Source organism: Trachinotus anak, unplaced genomic scaffold (assembly GCF_046630095.1).
Source record: "Trachinotus anak isolate AG129_WGS33_773 ecotype Australia unplaced genomic scaffold, CSIRO_AGI_Tana_v1 ptg000032l, whole genome shotgun sequence".
Taxonomy (NCBI): domain Eukaryota; kingdom Metazoa; phylum Chordata; class Actinopteri; order Carangiformes; family Carangidae; genus Trachinotus; species Trachinotus anak.
Genome location: NW_027273883.1, coordinates 5,766,824 through 5,788,385, shown reverse-complemented (window position 1 = coordinate 5,788,385; position 21,562 = coordinate 5,766,824). Strand labels below are relative to the sequence as shown.

General features: G+C 43.8%; 1 protein-coding gene across 2 annotated transcripts; it reads left to right on the top strand.

The window, feature by feature from the left end:
- The first annotated feature begins 3,197 nt into the window (after window positions 1-3,197).
- Window positions 3,198-21,562, top strand: ptpn23a (protein tyrosine phosphatase, non-receptor type 23, a). 2 transcript variants are annotated; one of them, XR_011686808.1, is made up of 25 exons: window positions 3,198-3,429; window positions 5,412-5,486; window positions 6,283-6,410; window positions 6,935-7,011; window positions 7,676-7,725; window positions 7,814-7,945; window positions 8,034-8,114; window positions 8,200-8,331; window positions 8,456-8,503; window positions 9,867-9,923; window positions 10,044-10,102; window positions 10,216-10,295; window positions 11,215-11,329; window positions 11,458-11,523; window positions 12,393-12,538; window positions 12,698-13,015; window positions 13,258-13,412; window positions 13,541-13,872; window positions 13,988-16,514; window positions 16,868-17,052; window positions 17,187-17,291; window positions 19,070-19,208; window positions 19,312-19,425; window positions 20,177-20,924; window positions 21,118-21,562. XR_011686808.1 is itself a non-coding variant. In XM_071470520.1 (24 exons), exons 1-24 carry the CDS (start codon window positions 3,346-3,348, stop codon window positions 20,765-20,767), a joined length of 5,796 nt encoding a protein of 1,931 aa, XP_071326621.1. In that variant the 5' UTR covers window positions 3,198-3,345; the 3' UTR covers window positions 20,768-21,562. The 2 variants fall into 2 exon arrangements, 1 of the variants encoding a protein (XP_071326621.1); XM_071470520.1 differs by having other exon boundaries at window positions 20,177-21,562.

The window sequence follows — 21,562 nt, the reverse complement described above, 5'->3', positions numbered from 1 at the left end:
TGTATTTGAATATTGCCCACTGAAGAGAAGGTTTAGTCTTTGATAAGGAAATGTCAAACAGTTTTTTAATTTTCATTGTAATATGGTCACAGAACACCAACATGAGTATGTGAAAATGAAAATGCTTAATTTAAATAACGCATCCTGTGGGAAGTGGGGTCACATGACTGAAGACCACAGGTGTGCTGACTGGGCAGCTCACACAGGTGCCTTGAGTTTTCCTTGTTTGTTGTTCTGTGTCTTGAGCTCATTTTCTATTTGCCCTTCAGCTGAGCTGCTTCCCTCCATCATTTCACCTTTGTTGTTGAGTGAGTAGTTTTTTTTTCATCATGTTTCCTCAAGTCATTTTGTTATTAAGTAGAACATCTAATTTTCCTAGTTTGTTCTCAAATGATTATATATTTATAGTCAGAATATATAGATGTACTGATTTTGCTTTAGAATTATTCATTGATTGCATGAAGATGTTATAGAATTTGACCTGTATGTTAGTTGTCTCTCATTTGTAGAACTATAACCACTCAACTGTCACTCCTCACACATGGCTGACTGCAAGCAAAACATTAAATACTTTCAAATGGAACCTGCTGACTGCTTCTCCTGCTTTACTCATTTTCATTAAGTCAAGTCCAGTGTAATTGTAGAATGCATACATAAATGAAAAATTACATTGTCATTTTCAAATTTACACGATCATTTGAATAAAGTCCCCTCTAGGCTTCTATGGTTACCTCAATATTTATCATTTTAGTCTGTTATTTTTCTGCACCAGATGCTTCGAGGAGGAAACACTATGTTATGATGGATTGTACATTTAAAGGAGAATCTAACATCTAACCCTCTTTAAGAATTAACATACCCCAGAGCAGTTTGGTCAGTATTAGTGAACATGCACCTCTCTCCTCTAAAGTTAGAGACCAGAGGGAGAACCTTAAAATGTGCTATGTCATATAACAATGAATGGGACTCTGATGCTGTGAGGCCATAAAATGTTTGTGCAATTTCTTACATGAAATAAGTGTTTTTAAAGTTTATATCCAATTTAAAATCTGGATGAGACCTGTTAGAGGGGGGACACGACACAGCTACTGTAGAGTATGGGCATAGTAAGATAACTCATTTCCCACAGTGGCTCAAAGTAATTTCAGCTATATCACTGCAGCAGCTATTACTTCCAGTGTGTTTTTTTTTTTTTTTTTTTTTTTTTTTTTGGTCTATTAGTCCATCATTTGCTCTTAATAGCTCTTAGTGTGGGAGTTTAATTGAAAAGAGAGTTGCACTTCCTGCATTTCCCATTTTCATTTGTCACTTATAACACTGAAATGATATTATAGGGGAATATAAAACCACCGCTACTGAAACAAAGTCAGTGTTGTTGTCTGTGGAGCATCCTGATGTGAGGGATCTCTGAGATTTGTGGAATTAGGACAGATTATTCAGTGAATGAACTGAATTTTTATCTATGTTGTGTGATTATATATTAGTAACTTGAACTTTGTGCACAGCTGCTGTTGGGCTTAAAGGAACTTCTTAAAATTTGGCACAAACGTCCACTTGGACTCAAGGAGGAAATGATTAGATTTTGGTGGTCAAGGTCACCTCACAATACTCAGTTTTAGCCTTGTGAAAGCCTTCAGGGAATTTCTTCAAATTAGCTAACATTTGTGCATTGTGGATCATCCTGGGATCTGATGTGTGACTACCCATAGAGTGCTGCAGGAATGAGTCATACAATGGGCAGTCAGAGCAATTATGCTATTGATTTGTCCTGAATGTGTAGATTAGTTTGTCCCACCAATTAACCTTATCTGAAACATTAAACCAAAGGGAAGCACAGTAAATGACAGATTGAGAAGTTAGTTCTGTAGTGAAATGAAGCTTATGTGTTTTTTTTCTCTCTCAAACCTGTTTTCTTCATTTTTATATGTTTATATTATTGGATGTGAATTTTAACAAATATTAAAAGCACATAACATACAGTTTTTGGCTTTGTGAATGCAATACCTCAGTCACGCCTTGAGGGATTTGGCACAATGTCCATTTGGACACATGGAAGAACTGATTAGATTTTGGTGGTCGTAGGTCAGGGGTCAAGATCACAAGGTGATTTTGGCCTCATGAAAGCAATACCTACATAACAGCTATAGGGAATTTCTTTAGATTAGGTAAAAACGCTCACTTGGACTGAAGGACAAACTGTTTAGATTTTAGTGGTCAAAGGTCTAAGGTCGAGGTCAGTGTGACCACACAAAATACTTTTTAGTCATTACTCAAGACTTTACACAGCAATTATGACAAAATGATTATTTTATATTACTCTGGATAAACAAGGATATAATCTCAAACTAGTCTGAGTTCTGGAGGCATAGATCTGGAGACCCCAACTTTGATATTCTTGAGGTGAGATCCTGTATTGTATGGTTGTAAAATCCCTATTATATATGATGTAAAAATGGCTTTATTATTTCATTTTGAAAATAAGTCTGGTAGAGTGGATGAGGGTTGTACATTCTGTGGGTAACCGTCACTGCTGTGACTGAGAACTATTGCAAAACCTGATGTGACATGATTGTGTCTGTCGTTCACTCTCAACGTGGATAAAAGTATAACATGCATCATCAGGTGGGAGCAGATTCTCTTTTTCGACATTATCCACAGCTTGATGTGAGACTGTCAGTTCCATATTGTAAGATTAAAAAATCAGATTATTGAAATAATCTGGAGGGCCACATATTACCGCTGGCGGGCCAGTTTTGGCCCGCGGGCCGCCAGTTGCCGACCACTGCTTTATTGTGTATGTCTGTATAAGCCCTATTATATATGACGTTAATTTAAATTTTAAAAAATATCTCCTAGTTAAACTTCAAGTAATTTGCCTATCCATGAACATGTTGGCTGTAAGGCTTAAATAAAGACTTTGTAGTCTAATGAGTTAAGTGACTTGATTATATATTGTCTCCTTCGATTGTCAGAAACTATAAATAGAAACTATTTATTACAGTATTATTGCTGAGTGAGGACACAATAGGCAAAATGGGAGCAGCGACATTTGGGATATTATCAACTTTATTTTAACGTATATCTTAACATTAACAATATGTTTCGTTACAAAGAAAATAGAAGCCAAGGCTAGTTACATCACTGACTACATCTCCCACAAACCCATGCGGCACGTATTCGGGCCTACGTCACGTACGCTCCAAGCTTCCGGTGGAAGTGTAAATGGATACATGACACAGTTGTTTGGGAGGAAAGCCTTCTTCTGGAAAACCGTTAACGTCCACAAAGCTACCGACCAGGTTTGGACATCGTAACGGCTGACAGCGCCGTGAAGAGTCGGCTGCGATGGAGGCTGTCCCCCGGATGCCGATGATCTGGTTGGATCTGAAGGAGGCAGGGGAGTTCCAGTTCAGCCCGTCCGTCAGGCAGGTGAGTTGGGTGGAGAATGGAGCAACAGGGCTGAGGTCGAAAGTCAACCGCGCAGGGATTATGGACGACTGGATAACCCAACCATGAAGCTAACGGCAGCCGACGTCAAACTAGCCGGTAGCTGTCACTGTTTATCGGGGATAGGAGAATTTTCCAGAACGGTTAGCTAAGGTCTGACTGTGGCAAATCCCCCTAACCACCGCCTTTTGTTTGCTAATGTTAGCTTCCTGCTAGCTGCGTTAATAAGCTAGAAGCTCAAGTCGAAGTTGATAATCAGCTCTTAACCAAGTGGTTAATTCCACAGAAATGAACCAGGCAACTCACGGCGTTGGAGACAAAGTGCGTACACTGTGTAAAACGAGGAGCCTGGCTCCTTAGGGCCCAGTCAGACTGTCGACATGAATATAATAAACAGTGATCTCATTGTCACATGCACCTGAACGCAGCAGCAGCTTCACAGATTTGACGTCCCTCACAGGGGAAAGAAGCCTTTTGATACAACATATTATATCTCCTAATCATTCTGTTAGTTACATACATTAGGAAAAATAAAATGCTATCACAAACTTAAACCTATTATAATTCTGTTTCTTCTAAACCAACATCAGAAAAAGCCGGTGTTCAACCGGTTTTAACAGATCCATAATAAAAACAGAAAAGTGCACAAACATAAAATACAGAAAATTAATCTAAAAAACAACATCAGAGGCAACCAGCACGTACAAGGAAGACAATACAGTCTGCATAAAAGTTGTGACTCTTTTGAGTGCTGTCCATGGAGAAAAATCCTATGTGTGTTTGAATTGTGCACAATGAGTATAAACTGATATGTAGGGCTACAACTAACAATTATTTTCATTTCCATAAAATCTCAGAAAAAAGGTGCCTGTTAAATTTTCCCAGCCCAAGGTGGTGTCTTCTGATGTTTTGTTTTGTCTCACCAACAATCAAAAACTCCAGGATATTGAGTTTACTATCATGTACAGGAAAGAAAAAGCATTAAATCTGCAAGTTGGAATGAACAAATAGTCTGTATTTTTGCCAAAAGAATGACAAAAACACTGAAAGTCACTGTTGAATTTCAAAACACAAATAACTTCTCATTGACACATACTGATTTGTTGTAAAAACACCACCCATTTCCAAGCTCACATGTCTAGTATTCACAGGAAAGAAAATGCTGATTTTCAAACGCTTCCTTCTTTTTACTCAGTCACACTTCTTAATCTGGTGACCTATATTCCAGCTCCTTCCTGAAGTAGATAAAAACAGATCTTTGCCCTCCTGGGTTACTGTAATTATTTTCGATAATAATCAGTATTTAGCACTGGACTTTCCATATCAACGCCTTCATTCAAAAATGCTCTTTTTCTTGTGTGAAAAATGTTGCCAACAGAGATTCACAGAGCATTTTTGTTTTACCATGACTGCTTATCTCAACATTAGCCCATAAAATACTTTAACATGGTGGTGATAACTATAACTTTATTTTCAATGCTTATTTTGGAACAAGTTTATGTATGATATGTGAGAAATTAACATTGCGTTCCTTATTGGCAAACTAGTGTTGCAAAAGGCGGAAACGCTCATATTTGTCTTGTGGAAGTCAAAGCGAGAGAATGCCAGTCCTGTCGCTGTGTCATTGAGCATCTTTCCTGTAGCCTTGTGACCTTCCTGCTTCCGTGATTTCATTATAAAACAGAAAGAAAGAGAATCAGCATGTCTGCAGGGTTGTTTACCTCCTGACCTGACACAAAGTCGCTTGTTTGCAGTTTAAAGACATTTGAAGGGACATGTTAAAAATTGTTTTCTAGGTCTCTAGTTATCCTGCATGTCAGATATTATTAAATATGATTCTGATGTTAAAGCTAAAACCGTAAAACCTATAATTCCAGTCTGGATTTTTTTTTCAGGATAAGAATGAAAGAAACCTGATTTTTAAAATGCACCACGTATACCTGCTTGTATCTTTTCTCATCTAGTTTATCTTGAAGAACTATGGAGAGAATCCGGACAACTACAACGAACAGATGAAGAAACTGGAGACCCTGCGGCAGGTAGGCCTTGTGCAAAATGTCTCCAGACTCCCCAGAAATATTTTCTGTCAGATCTCTGTGGCTCCAACCTGTTTGTCATCATGTGGGGTTTCTTTAAAGCTGCATTTGAATGTAGTAAACTTTATTTCACTGTCTACCATCCACTTAAATACAACAATCAAGAGGCTCAGTTCATTCCCATCTTTAGCAGCCAAAAGTCCAAATGTATAACAAATGTAAACATTTTCAAAATGCTTTTCAAGTCAGCGGTCGATGTAGTTATGATGAGGAAACATTGGGGTGAGGAAAGTGGAAATTTAACAGTTGACACAAACTGCTTCTCTGGAAGCAAGGATCTCAAACTCTGAGGGAAATCATGCAGAGTTCTATTGAACTATACAGGACTAATCACATATATAATATCCATCCCTAACTAAACGGAACCCAGTTTACACCTACAGAACCCACTCACAAATGATGCAGTTGAGCTCATCAGAGATGCGGATGTAATCGTAAGTGTTTGTGGTTTTTCTTTGCTCTGTCTGTTTCCTGCGGGACCCTCTAATGGAGTCAAATGTTCAGACTAGCAGCTGAAGGATCTCTGTTGGTGTCAGTTTGCACATCCATCCCTGATCTGATCCCAGTGAGGATTCAAGTCCACATGACGCCTAAAAATGAGTGTTTAAGGAACGTCATCAAGAAAATGATCAGTTCTTAACATTATGTGATGTACAGATGGGTCAGGTCACAGTTTGATTGTGTAGCTGTGGTGGTAAAAAGCTGCTGATTAAACCCAGAGTCTGCGTCTGTTCCACAGAGTGCAGTGAACGTGACCAGGGATTTTGAGGGATGCAGCACACTGAGGAAATACTTCGGTCAGCTGCATTACCTCCAGAGCCGAGTACCCATGGGATCGAGCCAGGAGGCTGCTGTACCCATCTCATGGTAGGAACACAAATGCACACATGCACACAGAAAAATAAAACCCAAGCAGTGCTGAGCATTCACACACACTCATCCTCCTGCAGTCTGAACTATTGTTTGCCTGCACTCCAGAGGTTAGAGCTTATTTTAGAGTTCCACTCACTGCAGTTCGCTCTGGATAAAAATGTCAGTTCACTGTCCTAAATCTTCATGTCATCATCAGCAACCCAGGAAAATATCTAACAATCACTTCCTGTTAACTGCGTCAGTGTAACGATTCATTTCTGGCCTTGTTGTAGCAGATTCATATAATTTGGTCTTCATGTTGGTTTGCTGTATGTAATGCATTGTGCAATTAAAGCTCATAATTAGTAGGTGTTATTTTGTAGATTTCAAATGGATATCTCATTTATGTGTGATACTGGCCCTGCGTCAGTACCAGCGTCCACAAAATGATGTCCCATATCCATGTGAACAGACACTCTAACAGTATTTCATAGGCATATTCTGTAATATGCCTGTTTCAATGTTTTGTTTGTGTGCAGGACTGAAATTTTCTCGGGAAAAACAGTCACCCATGATGACATCAGCTATGAGCAAGCCTGCATTCTCTACAATCTTGGTGAGTGAGAGTGATTTAGGGCCGCTCAGTAAAGCAGCTGAACTCATTTACCTTTGCAGGATATTCTGTAAAAAGACTGGATGATGAAGTGAGACAACTCAGACTCAGATTCTCACATTGTTTTAGTTCACTAAGTAACTGACACAGATCAGGAATCCATTCAATTTTGTTCTAGCGAAAAGTTCAAATTTCTATGAATATCTGTGTAAATGCGATAAAAGAAAAAAGTTACCCCTGATTTTCCATCTAACATTTCCAAATCATAAACGGTCTCTGGTCAAACATCCTAAAAATAGCTAATAGTTTTTTTTTTGTAATATTTCTGTTTAAAGCATAGATTTCACATTTCCAGTGGTAATGATCTGATTTTTAAATAAAACTCTTCAGTTGTTGCATGCAGTTTATTTTGAAGAGGCTCGCAGGTGAGTCATACACTCATATCCTGTGCTCTGCAACACGCTACATGGTTACATCATAATTTAACGCAACTATTTAAGTGACCAGAAACTCTTTCAATATTCATATGGGCATGTCAGTGTTGTTTTAAGATCAATTTGAAAAATTGTGAACTTGTCACTGGACTTCCTTTCTCTTACAAATTCACTAAGCTAACGTTTAAAGGAAGCTGCAAACCTCTCTGAACCTGTCTCTTGATTCTCTGTAGGGGCCCTGCACTCCATGTTGGGAGCCATGGATAACAGGGTGTCTGAGGAGGTAAGACACGCAAACATACACAAAACAAACATGAACACGAGCTGTATGTCACATACGCAGTCCCGCTGACTCTCTGCTTTGCGTTCAGGGGATGAAGGTGTCGTGCACCCACTTCCAGTGCTCTGCTGGGGCGTTCTCCTACCTGAGGGACCATTTCAGCCACAACTTCAGTGTGGACATGAGCCACCAGATCCTTAACCTCAACATCAACCTTATGCTGGTAGGTTACACATATGTAGACACACACACAAACACACACACACACACATTGTGGGAAAATGTCTTATCAACCTGTGTTTACTTCCCAGGGCCAGGCTCAGGAGTGTCTTTTGGAAAAGTCCATGTTGGACAATAGGAAGAGTTTCCTGGTTGCCCGCATCAGCGCTCAGGTCGGTGTCTTCGTTAGATTTAATAATAACATACCAATCAATAATTCAAATATTAGAGTGTATAACTGTGGCTGTGGCGCTGCAGGTGGTGGATTACTACAAAGAGGCCTGCAGGGCTCTGGAGAACTCGGAGACGGCCTCCATGCTGGGAAAGATCCAGAAGGACTGGAAGAAACTGGTTCAGATGAAGATCTACTACTTTGCTGCTATTGCACATGTGAGTCTAATGGCAGAGGCGGGGAGTGGTTGTGTGTATGTGTGGTAATTCAGTGCATGTATGAACGTGTCTGTGTGTTGGCATTTGATTACTCAGATGCACACGCTTGTTTTTCTGTCAACAGCTTCATATGGGAAAACAGGCTGAGGAGCAGCAGAAGTTCGGAGAGCGGGTAGGACCACAATTCACACATGGGTTTTTTAAAAATTTCTCCTACTATCAGGACGCTGGGGCTTTGATCTGTCTGATTTTTATTATTGGTTGCTGCATAACTCGAGACAGAAATAAACAGCTCCTCCAGGAACTTGTGAAGAATTAACAAATTCAACTTTTCCTTGAATATTTTTGAGATCGTACAATTATTTCAGATCCTCTCACTTTTATTACTTTTTTCTTACCAATAGCTGACGCTCATTATCCGACCATTAACCATTAACCAACATGATTGAAATATGGTATATAGAATAGTGTCTGTAAACAAAACGCAACACCTTCCATCTAATGTATAAATCCTCCAGCGTCGAGAGCACTGTAACGAAAACCTCATTCTCCTCCTCCTCTGCTCTTAGCTGATAAATAATCAGAATCAGCCAACAGGTTGACACGGAACGGAAACTTGCAGATGCATTTTTCACACCTCAAAATAAAACAAACAGGCCAGGCCTACCTCAGTCCTCAGTACAGCAGGCAGCTTGTCTACTGGTTTTCATTCAGAAATGTCAACACGCTGTGGGGTTGGTCTGGGGCGCAGTCTGACTGTGAAACCAGTGGTGGAGAATACCAGAGAATACTGGTACTGGTGTCCTAGGACAACAACTGTTGATCTGATTAAGTATTAATTGATAAAAATTCTTCCTGTCGGTTAACAGTTCAGCAGTTCACTGTGAACAACGCTGCTCTGAATTCTTAGAAAAAAAGCACAATTTTCTGTATAGATTAAATTCAATTTGGAATGACTTTTACAAACCAGTGCCAAATTAAAATCAAGCGTCAATGTCCAAAAACAAATGTATTTGTAACTATGGTGACAGTGACTTTGCTGTCAGCTCTTACCCCTCGGCTCTTAATAAGGTTCTTCAGTGGTTCCATCATTTTTATAGGAATAGGTAGACATTTCATTGATTTCTCTTGTGTGAACACTAAACGTAAAGCAAGAGCAGCAGGCGGTTAGCTTAGCTTACCAGAAGGAAAGGGGCTCTGTCCAAAGGTAAAAAAAAAAGGTATCTGTTTCTCTATGAAAAACTACCATTTCTGTTGTTGGCAGTGCTACATAACATGTGGAAGTACATTATAGACTAAATTCAGGGTGAAAAAATTACACATGCACACTCAACTTCCTGCCCAGCTGACAGAGAAGGATAGCAGTTACTGACAGAAGCCCACAAACAGGCTTTACCTGAGTTTACTGTTGCAGTTATAGTAAACTGTTTTTCCTTTAGCTAAATGTCTGTTTCTTGGTCTACCTCAGTGGAGTTGTCTGCTCTCCTCCATTTCTTTCTGTTCCTGCTTAAAGTTGGGTTTTTTTTCTGCTTCAGCTGGCGTACCTGCAGAGCTCTCTGGATAAACTTAGTGAAGCCATCAAGCTGGCCAAGGTAGACCGCCACTGACTTCCCAGCAGCACATGATAAGATAATTTCTTTAGTATCACTGTAACCTGTGTATTCCACTCGTGCTATAAACCAAATTCTTTCCTCTTGTCTTGGTACAACCAGGGTCAACCTGACAGTGTGCAAGAGGCCTTGAGATTCACCATGGATGTTATTGGTGGAAAGTGAGCAATAAGTCTTGTGTCACAGTTGTTGGTATTTTTCATGCAGTTTTCACTGATGTCTTACGATGATCAAACCCTATGTGAAAATGTTTTCTTTATACTTTCATTTCCAGGTTTAATTCAGCCAAAAAGGACAATGACTTCATCTATCATGAGACGGTTCCTTCTCTGGAGACTCTGGCCTCAGTCAAAGGTAACAGGAAGCTTTACTGCATTCACTCACTGTGTTTATGCAAAGTTGCATTTGCATGTAGCGGTATTTTGTTGAATGTGTCTGTTGAGTGATGTGTGTAGCCCTTTGTGTGTGTGATTATTTTCTTGAATAATAGGCCATTGATTTAGTCTTTAAAATTCAAAAATTCAAATCACAAATATCCAAAGCCCAAGCTGACATATTGAAATGACCTAAATAATCAAAATAAATGTCCAAATGTCCAAATCCCAAAGGTATTCAGTGTAATATTAAGGTAACCAGGCAATATTCACATTTAAGAAACTTTAAAAATTTTGACTTTTTCTTTTCTTAAAGGTCCCATATTGTATAAAGTGAGATTTCCATGTATTTTTTTGGATTAATAAGCAGGTCGAGGTTCTATATTGTACAAGTATCAAAGTGCCCCGTCCACAGAGAAATGTACACAGCCTGGCTGAGAGCCTCTCTTCTGATTGGCTCACCAATTAGAGCTCCAGAGAGAAGCCTGAGAGAGGAGATGTAAAACGACACTGAGATGGTTTTTGGTTCCTAAAACCAAAAATATATCTTCTTATGGATATCAACACTTTAAATAAAACACTGGAAAAGTGTAAAATATGGGACAAATGAATTAAACAAGTACTTGATTATCAAAATTGTTCTAGAATCATTTGTAGAGTAAATTAACTTTTGACTAATCATTTCAGCCCTCAGCATGCATTGATTACTTCTGATTCCTGCACAGCCTTACATCCAAAATGCTGTCAGTGAGGCACACACTGACTGAAACTGGCTGCACTGAAAACAGCTACAAAAGCAGTTTCTTTCATATGCTTTTGTTTGTAATCTCTCTCCTCCTCTAAGGATCTGTGTTATTCCATTCATAAAGCAAAGCTTGTGTGTGACTGTGCCCTTCCAGGTGCACCACTGGTGAAAGCTCTACCAGTGAACCCCACTGACCCAAGCGTCACTGGACCAGACCTGTTTGCCAAGTTGGTGCCAATGGCTGCCCATGAAGCCTCTTCTCTGTACAGGTAGGTGCCCTCAGTGGATGCTAAGTTGTCATTAGACAGGTGGAAAAGATGTGTTTTGCAGTCAGCCTTTCATGCATCAAGATAGTTTATTAAAGTCTGTGGTTATAGTTATGTTTCTGTTTTTCCAGTGAGGAGAAGGCCAAGCTGCTGAGGGACATCATGGCCAAGATAGAAAGCAAGAATGAGACATTAGAGTGAGTACACGAGTGTTTGGAGATTTCAAAAAGCTCAGATAACATGTATCACAAGTTTTTGTGTTATTTTGCTTTAATTTGTTCAATTATTTAAAAAATTGCAAGCTTTAAAAAAAAAAAAAAAAAAATCTGATCTTTCAAAGAGTTCACTGATAATCATGATATGTAATAAGTTGTAGTGAGTGAGACAGAGTTTAGTAGATCTCAGGAAAGGAAAGATGAAGTTTTTAACTTTTTATTTATGATAATTTTTCACGTTGTGAGAACAACAGGCAACGAACAAACAAATAACAAACAGACAAAAGGAAAAAAAAGAACAGACATGAGGTCACAGGATGTGAGTAAGATAAGGCAAATGCACAATGCTACATAAACACTCCATTGTTTTTCTCTCAGATCTTTATTGAGCTGTATGGAATAAGTCATCTGCTCTAAAAGATCTAGGTGTTTCACAGTATTGATGAGGCCAGCAGGACAGTTTTTCTGAAGCCATTATTTTGTAATGGCTTTTTTTTAACTTGCTGCCAACATAATCTCTAGGAGACAAGTAGGTAAATCATGTTTGAGGATATTTCTGTCAGTAGCCACCGGCCTGTGCTGTAACCTAGTTATGAGGATGAATGCGGTTATGTCATTTTATCCCTGGAATTGGATCCATAAGATAGTGCCTCTGACATGCTGTAGAGTGCCGTGCAAAGTGCCAATTATGAACCTGTCACTTTTTATAAGAAGCAAATGTAAGTGAAGACGTTATGCCGGTAATTGAGTAACGATCATTTGTAATCATTTTTGTCTATAAGTGGTGAATGTCTGTAAAACAAGAAGATCACTACACATTACGAGCTGACTGGTTTGGTCTCCTCCTGCAGGCAGTTCATGGACTCTCTGGGCTTAGAGCCGGAGTCAGTGGACAACCTGGACATGTACAGTCACATCCCTCCGGTCCTGATGGAGAAATGTGCTGCGCTCAGCGTCCGACCCGACACCGTCAAGAGCCTCATCCAGTCCATGCAGGGTAGGCAAGCAGTGTATGCAACGGTTTATGCCCTACACTGTTGAAAACACTCATTCAAGTCTTGGTTTCATATCATTTTCAGATTGTTTCTTTTTACTATGTGACAACTTCATGCGTGTTTCTGTGTAAACAATGCTGGTCACATCCCTGCCTGTGCAGTGCTCTCAGGTGTCTTCACTGATGTGGAGTCTTCACTGAAGGAGATCAGGGACGTCCTAGAGGCAGACGAGGCCGGCGTGCGAGCCCTCCAGGAGGTCGGCGGCCCTGCTGCAGGCGAGGTCCACCCACCAGCACAGGGCCAGGCTCTGGCCGAGATCCGCAGGGACCTGGAGAAGTACATGGAGGCCCACGAGAAGGCCAGCTTCACCAACACGGAGCTCCACCGGGCCATGAACCTACACATCAGCAACCTGCGTCTGCTGGGGGGGCCACTGGAAGGTCTGAGAGATGCCCTGCCCCGCCCCCAGCTCAGTGAAGGTAAGCTTGCATTTGATGAATGAATTAAAGTTTTTCAAGCTTGATATAATTATCACATTTAAATCAAATGCAAGCACAAATTGCTAAAGAGCAAGAACAAATCAGGGCAAGAAAACATTAATAAAAGGCTTTTGACAATAACCAGGTCTTGAAATTATTATTTAAAACAGCAAACAGATGAATGAATGAACGTTAAATGTAACCGTGTGTGTGTGTGTGTTTGCGTGTTTGCATGTGTGCAGAGGAAGTGGCAGGGCTGCAGTGTATGAAGCGGATCCTGGGGAAGGTGCAGGAAATGAGGGAACAGAGAGGTTCTTTGGAGAAACAGCTCCGCGACCTCATCCAGCAGGACGACATCACCTCCACCCTCGTCACCACAGAGAGGGCTGACATGAAGGTAATCTGTTAAAATGACTAAAGGGTTATCTGACCACTCAGTGGGTTTTGTGATATCTTAAGGCTGAATTTTCAGTTGTTGTGTCAAGCATTAAATGTGAGATCTCCCATTAACCTTTGTCCTACCAGCGTATATTTGAGGACCAGCTGAAGAAGTACGAGCAGGTGAAGGTGTACATTGACCAGAACCTGGCGGCTCAGGAGAACATCCTGAAGGCCCTGACAGAGGCTAATGTTCAGTACGCCTCAGTTCGCAAGGGCCTGAGCCAGACCGAGCAGCAGTGGAACAGCACCGTCCAGGGACTGGTGGGCTCGTACGAAGCCTATGAGGACCTGATGAAGAAGTCACAGGAAGGGAAGGAGTTCTACGACGACCTGGAGGCCAAAGCGTCTCGTCTGTTGGAAAAGGCGAAGGCCCTGTGTCAGACGAGGGCAGAGGAGAGGAAGCCCATCCTGGAAAAGTAAGGAGGACGTGAAAAAATAAAGTTTCAACAATGGTGCTAATGGTGAAACTTCTGTTTTAATCCCTGATTTTCATGCTGTACCTCTGCTCTTCATTGTTTGTCTCTTCCTCAGAGAGACCCAGAAAAAGCCCCCCGCACGGCCCACAGCAGCTAAGCCCTCCCTGAAGCCAAAGGCTCCAGATGCCGACTCTGCCTGCTCTAGCCTGGAGGACCCAGAGTTGGCCCAGCTTAGTGCGGCCATCTTGGCCTTAGGGGGTGACCTACCTGAGGAGCTGCGCAGCCTCCCACCTGACATCTCCGCCCTCCCCACCACTCGTCTGCCGGGTCCTGAAGCCTTCCTCCCCTCTGGTGCTAACCTGGGCGGCAGCAGCTCTTTGCCTTGGCCTGGTGCTCCAGCTGCTGGTCTTCCTCGCTTCCCTGCCAACCTGCCGCCTCCAGAACTTTTAGCACGGATCGCTCAGTTTCCTACTTCAGGGGCTCTAGCAGCACAGGGACCCCTGCCACGTGGGCCCCTCCCTCAGATGACTCCACAGATGCCCCCACAAATGCCAGCAGTGACGGGTTATCGGCCACCACCTCCTCAGGTCCCCCAACCTGGCCCTGTTGCCCCCACACCAGTTCGGCCCTCGACCACCACTGTGGACAGCATCCAGGCCCCCATCCCCAGCTACGCCCCTACACCACACCATCCTGTCCCACCTGCAGCCTCAGCTGGCTACACTGTACCCCCACAGATGGGGGGCTATCCTCAGTTTATACCCCAACCAGGGATGCCCATTCGAGGCCCAGGCCAAACTGCTGCACCCCAACCACAGCAGCAGAAGCATCCACAGCAGTACCCCCAGCCCATTGGACAACCCCTGCCTCAGGGGTACCAGCCTGGACCAAGGGCTATGCCTGGCCCTCATCCTCCTCTCCAGACCCAGCAGGCCTACCCACATGGATATATGCCCCCGCAGCCTGGTGTTCCTCCCCAGTACCAGCAGGCGTTCCCAGGTCAGCTGCAGCCCCATCAACAAAACGGCTTTCGGCCTCAGATACCCCAAGGCTATCAGACTCCGCAGGGCTTTGTGCCCCAGCAGCACCCTCAGATGATGCCAGGCTCCATGCCAAGGCCACCTCAGGGTGCACACCCACAAATGCCCTCAACGTCTCAGCCAGCACCCCCTGTCTCTCAGCCCTACCTGCCCCATCCCAACCAACAGATGCCCCCTGGACTCCCTCACCAACACATGTTGCCACAACAGCAACAAATATCAATGCCCCCCAATGCCCAGCAGCTTCCACCCCACCCACAGATGCAGATAACAGTGGGTCCCAGGGCACAGATGCCCCCCACAAGTCAGTCAATGCCTCCAGTCTCACAGAACTACATGCCCCCCACTAGCCAGCCCATTCACCCCACCCTGCACCCACAGGTGCCTCCTGCCTCACAAGCTCATATGGTCCCTGGTCCTCAGGTCCACCTGCCAAGGGGCCCTATGCCCCAAATGCCCCCCAGTGCACTACCCCAACAGCACCATCCCCACCCTGGGCAGCCTCCTGTACCAAACATGCCCCAGCCACCCATACGGATGCCCAGCCAACCCCAGGCTCAGCCCCCTCATTCTGGGGGAGTGTGCTACCCAGGAGGGCCTCCCATGATGCCTCAGCAGCCCCTGGCACCACAGCCTGCAGCTCCCCAACAACCTCAGGCCCCACTCCCCATGACCCATCCACAGCCTTCTACTATGTATCCTGCAGCTCCAGGACCTAATGTACCTCCAAGTGCCCCACAGCAGCCTACTGCCATGGGCCCACATGGTCCACACGCTCCCCCAGGTCAGCACATGATCCAGCCCTCTCCTGGAGGTCCTTCAACGGTTCAGCCTCCCAACGCTGTCCCTCCTTCCCCTTCTCCTTCCCCCTCTCCATCTCCTTCTCCAGGTTCTACATCTTTGGGGCTGAACCCACAGCAGAGACCCACACCAACCCCCACTCCAGGAGGCACAGCCCCACCCACTCTACCCTCTCCCTCTACTGTCTCTCCCTCCACGTCACTTTTTCAGCGCCAGAATTCAAGCACAGATGACCTCCTCTCCTCGAGTCCAGAGAGCCAACCTGGAGGCACCAAGGCCCCTACCAATGTCCTCCAACCCACTAAGGCTGACCCACAGGATGGGGAGCGTCGAAAGAAGAGCTCCCAGGGAGTCCTCCTGATCCAGGGTGACCCATACCAAGCTCCAGAGCGAGTCGCCCGGCTTCATAGTGAACTAGAACGGTACAGAACCCAAGTAGATTCCCTGGAGCACCCCTCAGAGACTGAGGGTGGCCTATCGGTGCTGGACGCCCGCTGGAAAGAGCTTCAGGACCAGCAGGAGAAGGACGCCCGCCAGCTTTCCATCGCCATCGCCCGCTGCTACACCATGAAGAACCGTCACCAGGATGTCATGCCCTATGACCTCAACCGCGTGATACTGCAATCAGGCAAAGACGACTACATCAACGCCAGCTACGTGGAAGATTTGTCGCCGTACTGCCCACGCCTTATCGCCACACAGGCTCCGCTCACCGGCACGGCAGCAGACTTCTGGCTGATGGTGTACGAGCAGAAGGTGTCACTGATAGTCATGCTGGTTTCGGAGCAGGAGCTGGACAAGGTACTGGTTAGTTTAGTTTACACAGCGATTTCACATGGAAGTAACTATGACAACATGTGGTGGGCAGCTGCAGGAAATTCAAATGGATTTCTATGAAATTTTATTTTAAGATCACTTTGGTTTATTTTTCTAAAAATAAGAGAGTAAACAGTTTTTTTCTTCTTACATAGTTTTTTCCACATCATCTCCAATCTTATGTTCTTACTGCATCAGTGAGAAAACATGCAGAATCATAATTAGAATTTACTTGACATTACACTGAACCAGCCGGTTTTTTACCAAGTTCTGTCTGAAAACATTTCCTATGTTATTTACTTGTCTGTTTTTAACATTGTCTTCTCATTCTCTCCCAGGGAAAAGTTCTGCGCTACTTCCCAACAGAGCGCGGCCAGCAGCTCTCTCAGGGACCAATCACACTCAGCCTAACCACGCAGAAGACCACGCCGACACATGTGGAGCGCATGATCAGCCTGCAGTACCGTGACCAAAGCCTGAAGCGCACTGTCGTCCACCTCCAGTTCACCTCCTGGCCCGAGCTGTACGTCCTCTCCTCTTGCTCAAAATACAAACTAGTTCCTGTGAAGTAACGCACGACTGTGCACAAACTGTGTTTGAAGAGATTTAAGTGCGTTTCACACTAAGGAGTCATCATTTCTCCATGTTTCTCATCAGGGGTCTTCCCGACAGCAAGAGCAACCTGCTGCGATTCATCCAGGAGGTTCATGGACACTACCTCCACCAGAGGCCCTTACACACACCTGTTGTGGTGCACTGCAGGTGTGTGTGTGTGTGTGTGTGTGTGTGTGTGTGTGTGTGTGTGTGTGTGTGTGTGTGTGTGTGTGTGTCTGTGTGTCTGTCCGTCTGTCCGTCTGTCCGTCCGTGCGCCATGAAATCTGTTGGTTTATATTTAAAACAGTGGTTTACGCATGCCAAAGAATCAACTGTCCAAGAAAAAGCCACTGCGTTTTCTCCTTTGATACATTTATCCATGAGCAAGCGAACAAAGGAAGATGTCTTCTGCTGCCTCTCCTGCTCTGGTAAAAAACCATAGGCCCACCCAGGTGCATGCTGGTCCTAAACCACTCCACCTACCTCAATAACCTCATGTGCCCATAATGTGACCCAAATATACCAAATACTAGTTAACCAAAACTAACTATACTAAATAAGCAAATAATATAAAGAAACAAATAACTAACAGAGAGAATTTTATCAAATTGCTCCTACAACCATAATGAGTTGTAGTCAGAGGTCACAGTCTCACTGCTGTAGTCTGTTGACAGTTTAATTAATACTAAGTTGATCCTCCAGTGTGCAGTGTTGAGCAAGTTCACACTTCTCAGGAGCAGGGTCAAAGTTCAGTTCACACACATTCAAATGAACTAGTTCATGTTCATTTCCTCCGTTTTTGTTTTAATGAGCTGCCCAGAGCAAATCACTAAAAGCTGCCCATCCATCCCCAGGCCCCAATCACTGCTGCATTAATGTAAACTACCATAGAATCACAGACAGATATTACTTTTAAAAGCCAAGAAGAACCAATGTATGCATTTAACCACAAGCAGCACAAGTCAAAATACATCAGTTTACAAATGTCATTCAGCTCTATACATTTTTCATTATGCAGAAAATATAGAAAAGTGGTAATGGAAATTTTATTTTACCTGTATGAAAGCATGCAGCAGTTCATAAACATGTAATAGATTAAAGGCTGGCACAGGCTTCACCACTGGCTTCGTTACAGTCGCTGTGATCTCAGTTCTGCAGAGCTCACCATTTAGAGAAAACAACAATGGGGAGGAAAAAAAGAGCAGGCAGTCGGCTTTTTGGTGCATTACCGCCACCTTCTGGTGTGTGAGTGTCATTAACTTTTGCAAGAGTCGGTTGCAAATGGATATGTTCTGTTCACCAGAAACATGAGCATGATTACAACACTGCCAGTGTGAGTCCCTCAGACAACCAGTCCTGTTGTATTTTCCCCTAAATACTCATTAACCTCTCAGTTGCAAACACAGACGTAAGTGGTGGTTTTAAAGATTTAAACTTAATTTTAGTTAATAGTGTTCTCTACCCTTTTGACCCTTACATTTATTCATTACTTAATGTATTGATTTAGACTTTATTTAACCAGGAAAGCCCTCTGAGATTAAAAATCTCTTATAAAAGTGTATTTAATAACATGTGGCAAATGACACTAAATGTGCCGCAAAATCAGGATTAAACAGAAAAACTATTACAGAATTACAAATAAAATTAAAAGAGTTCATCCAGAATGAACCTAAACAAACCTGAAAACAGCAAAAAATAATTAAGACTAACACACATAAAATCTTTATTCTTTGTCAAATAGAAGCACAACAGTTGTACTTTCCATAAGCTGTGGAATACACCAGGTTAATTTGCTTACAAATGCTTTTTTTTTTTTATAAAATATGTAATTTTCCACTTTTCTTAATTATCATTTGATCACTGCAGATGGAAAATTTCAGTGCACATTGATACAGTAAGGGTCAGGGTTATTGTGGTTAAGTCAACCTGTCCATTTTCTGCCTCAGCTCGGGCGTCGGACGCACCGGCGCTTTCTGCCTGCTCTACGCGGCTCTGCAGGAGCTGGAGGCGGGAAACGGGATCCCAGACCTCCCTCTGCTGGTGAAGAAGATGAGACAGCAGAGGAAGAACATGCTGCAGGAGAAGGTAAGATGCACTGAGATCTGCTGTTGGGGTGTGATTACATACATGAACACATAATGAACTGAACCGTCAGATATTAATATCCTTCTCCGCGTCTCGTCTCCAGCTCCACCTGAAGTTCTGCTATGAGGCTGTGTTGAAGCACGCTGAGCACGTCCTTCAGCGCCACGGCATCACTACCGCCACCTGCAGCAAGAACACCAACTCTGCAGTCACAAAGGTTCGTCACTCTTCTGGTCCAGAACTCGATCCAGGTGCACTAAGACAGTAAAGTAGTTACAGAGGCTCTGGAGTTTGGGGATTCACCAGCTGCTGTGAAAACTCAGTTCTCACTCAGTTTGAGAAGAGACCCTCACAGGGTGAAAATATAAAAATATGTTTTTTAGTTATTAAATATTGTTCGGCCCTAATGTGTGTGTGTGTGTGTGTGTGTGTGTGTGTGTGTGTGTGTGTGTGTGTGTGTGTGTGTGTGTGTGTGTGTGTGTGTGTGTGTGTGTGTGTGTGTGTGTGTGTGTGTATATGAGTGTATTCCTTTGCTGTGAGCACCACCAACAAAACTCCATTTTACTGTAGAGTTTTGGAGACAGACATTTCAAATAAAACCAGAACTTCCTCCATTAGCAGTGAAATGTTTTTTTTGTAATATGTGTGAACTGACCCTTTAATGTTATTATTGACACGTTTGAGAATGTCCATCATTAGGAGGAAGTAGCAGAATGGAGCAGTAGAATTACCACAGCGTAGTGTTTAAATTATTTCCTGGTGGCTCCAGCCTGTTTCGTGATTTTCACCTGAGCTTTAATGTTGTATTTGCTTCTGTTTTGCTCACCTGATTGTTCCAAAGGAATTCTACGAGTTCTGGTCTGATGAGGTACTGGTATCACTTCAGTAGATAGAAGCTCTTTGAGTTCCTGGGTTTTTTTTTTTTTTAAATCTGAACACTCTCTCCTCTCTGAACCTCCTCCCTGCAGCCTTACGCGAGACAGGAGTCCCAGCAGGATATCGTCCTCGGCGGTGACATGCCCATCAGCTCCATCCAAGCCACCATCGCCAAGCTCAGCATCCGGCCGCCCAGCGCCACAGACCCAGCCATGGAGGCCCAGTGTGGCCTGGAGGAGCAGGTCGGCACCTTCTTACCTGACCTTGACTCTCTGGGGGACATCCAGCCACTCCAGGACCCCTGTCTCTCTACAGATGCCCAGCCCCCTTCCTCCTTCAGCCCGCCTCTCTCCTCCCCTGCCCACTCTCCACCCCCACCCAACGGCCTGGATGCTTCCTCCTCCTCCCCTCCAGCAGCCAATCACCAACCGGTCCCAGAGGCTGCACCCAGCGTCAGCCCGCCTCCTGCTTCCTCTGCTCCGGCTCCTTCATCTCTGGAGCTGCTGGCCTCGCTGACACCCGAGGCCTTCTCCATGGAGGGAGGAGGCCGGGGGAAGCAGCGGGTGACCAAGCAGAGTTTCCTGCAGCCGGCAGAGGGTCAGGGTCTCCACGGGACTCGAGAGGAAAAAGGTGACGACCCGCTCAGCAGCCTGGACCCCCTCTGGAGCCTCAACAAGCGTTGAGTCCACAGAACGCTGCCTTTCTCTCACTCCACCATCAGGCGTCACGGGAGGCCTGTAGCTTTCTAATCTCGCTTTTAAGAAAAAAACACGCTGAATCCTGGGAGCGCTGGAGACATGTTAGCAGTGTAGATTACCAAGATGTGCCTGGTGGCAGACGGTAGGGGTTCAGTTTTGAATTTCGGTGTATTTGCACTGCTTTAAGGGTGTGACATCTGAAACACACACACACACACACTAGCTTCTCCTTCCATCACTGGTAGCTTCTGGGACCAGATCACTATGCACTTGTCTCGTATCCGTTCATTCCTTCTGTAACTCTTTGCTGCTTTTCTTTACATGTTTGTGGATAGATGGAACCTGTTCTGCACTTACAGCACCAGATTTGGGCACAACAGCAAGAACAACAAAAAAAAAAAGTCCCCAGCATGCACTCCATTATCACGCCCTCGTCAAGGCATCACCAGGGTGTGACGTGACAGCATTTGGCTGCTGCCCTCTGAGATCGTTTTACTGACTGGAATAATGGATACATGGAGTTGAAGCAGGCAGGCTGAAGGAGCTGGGTGGAGCTATTTTTAAGACACAAACACCCCCCTCAATTCAATCAGTGCGTGTACTCAGTCGTCATGGTAACACAGAGCATCATACAAATCAGCACGTTTTAACAGGTTTGATTATTTTTCTTCGTCTGTAACACTGTAAATATCTTAAATAAAGTTAGACTATTCCCAAACATAAATGTCACTAATCATTCATTATTGTAAAAATTATAAAATAAATCCAGTAGACAGACAA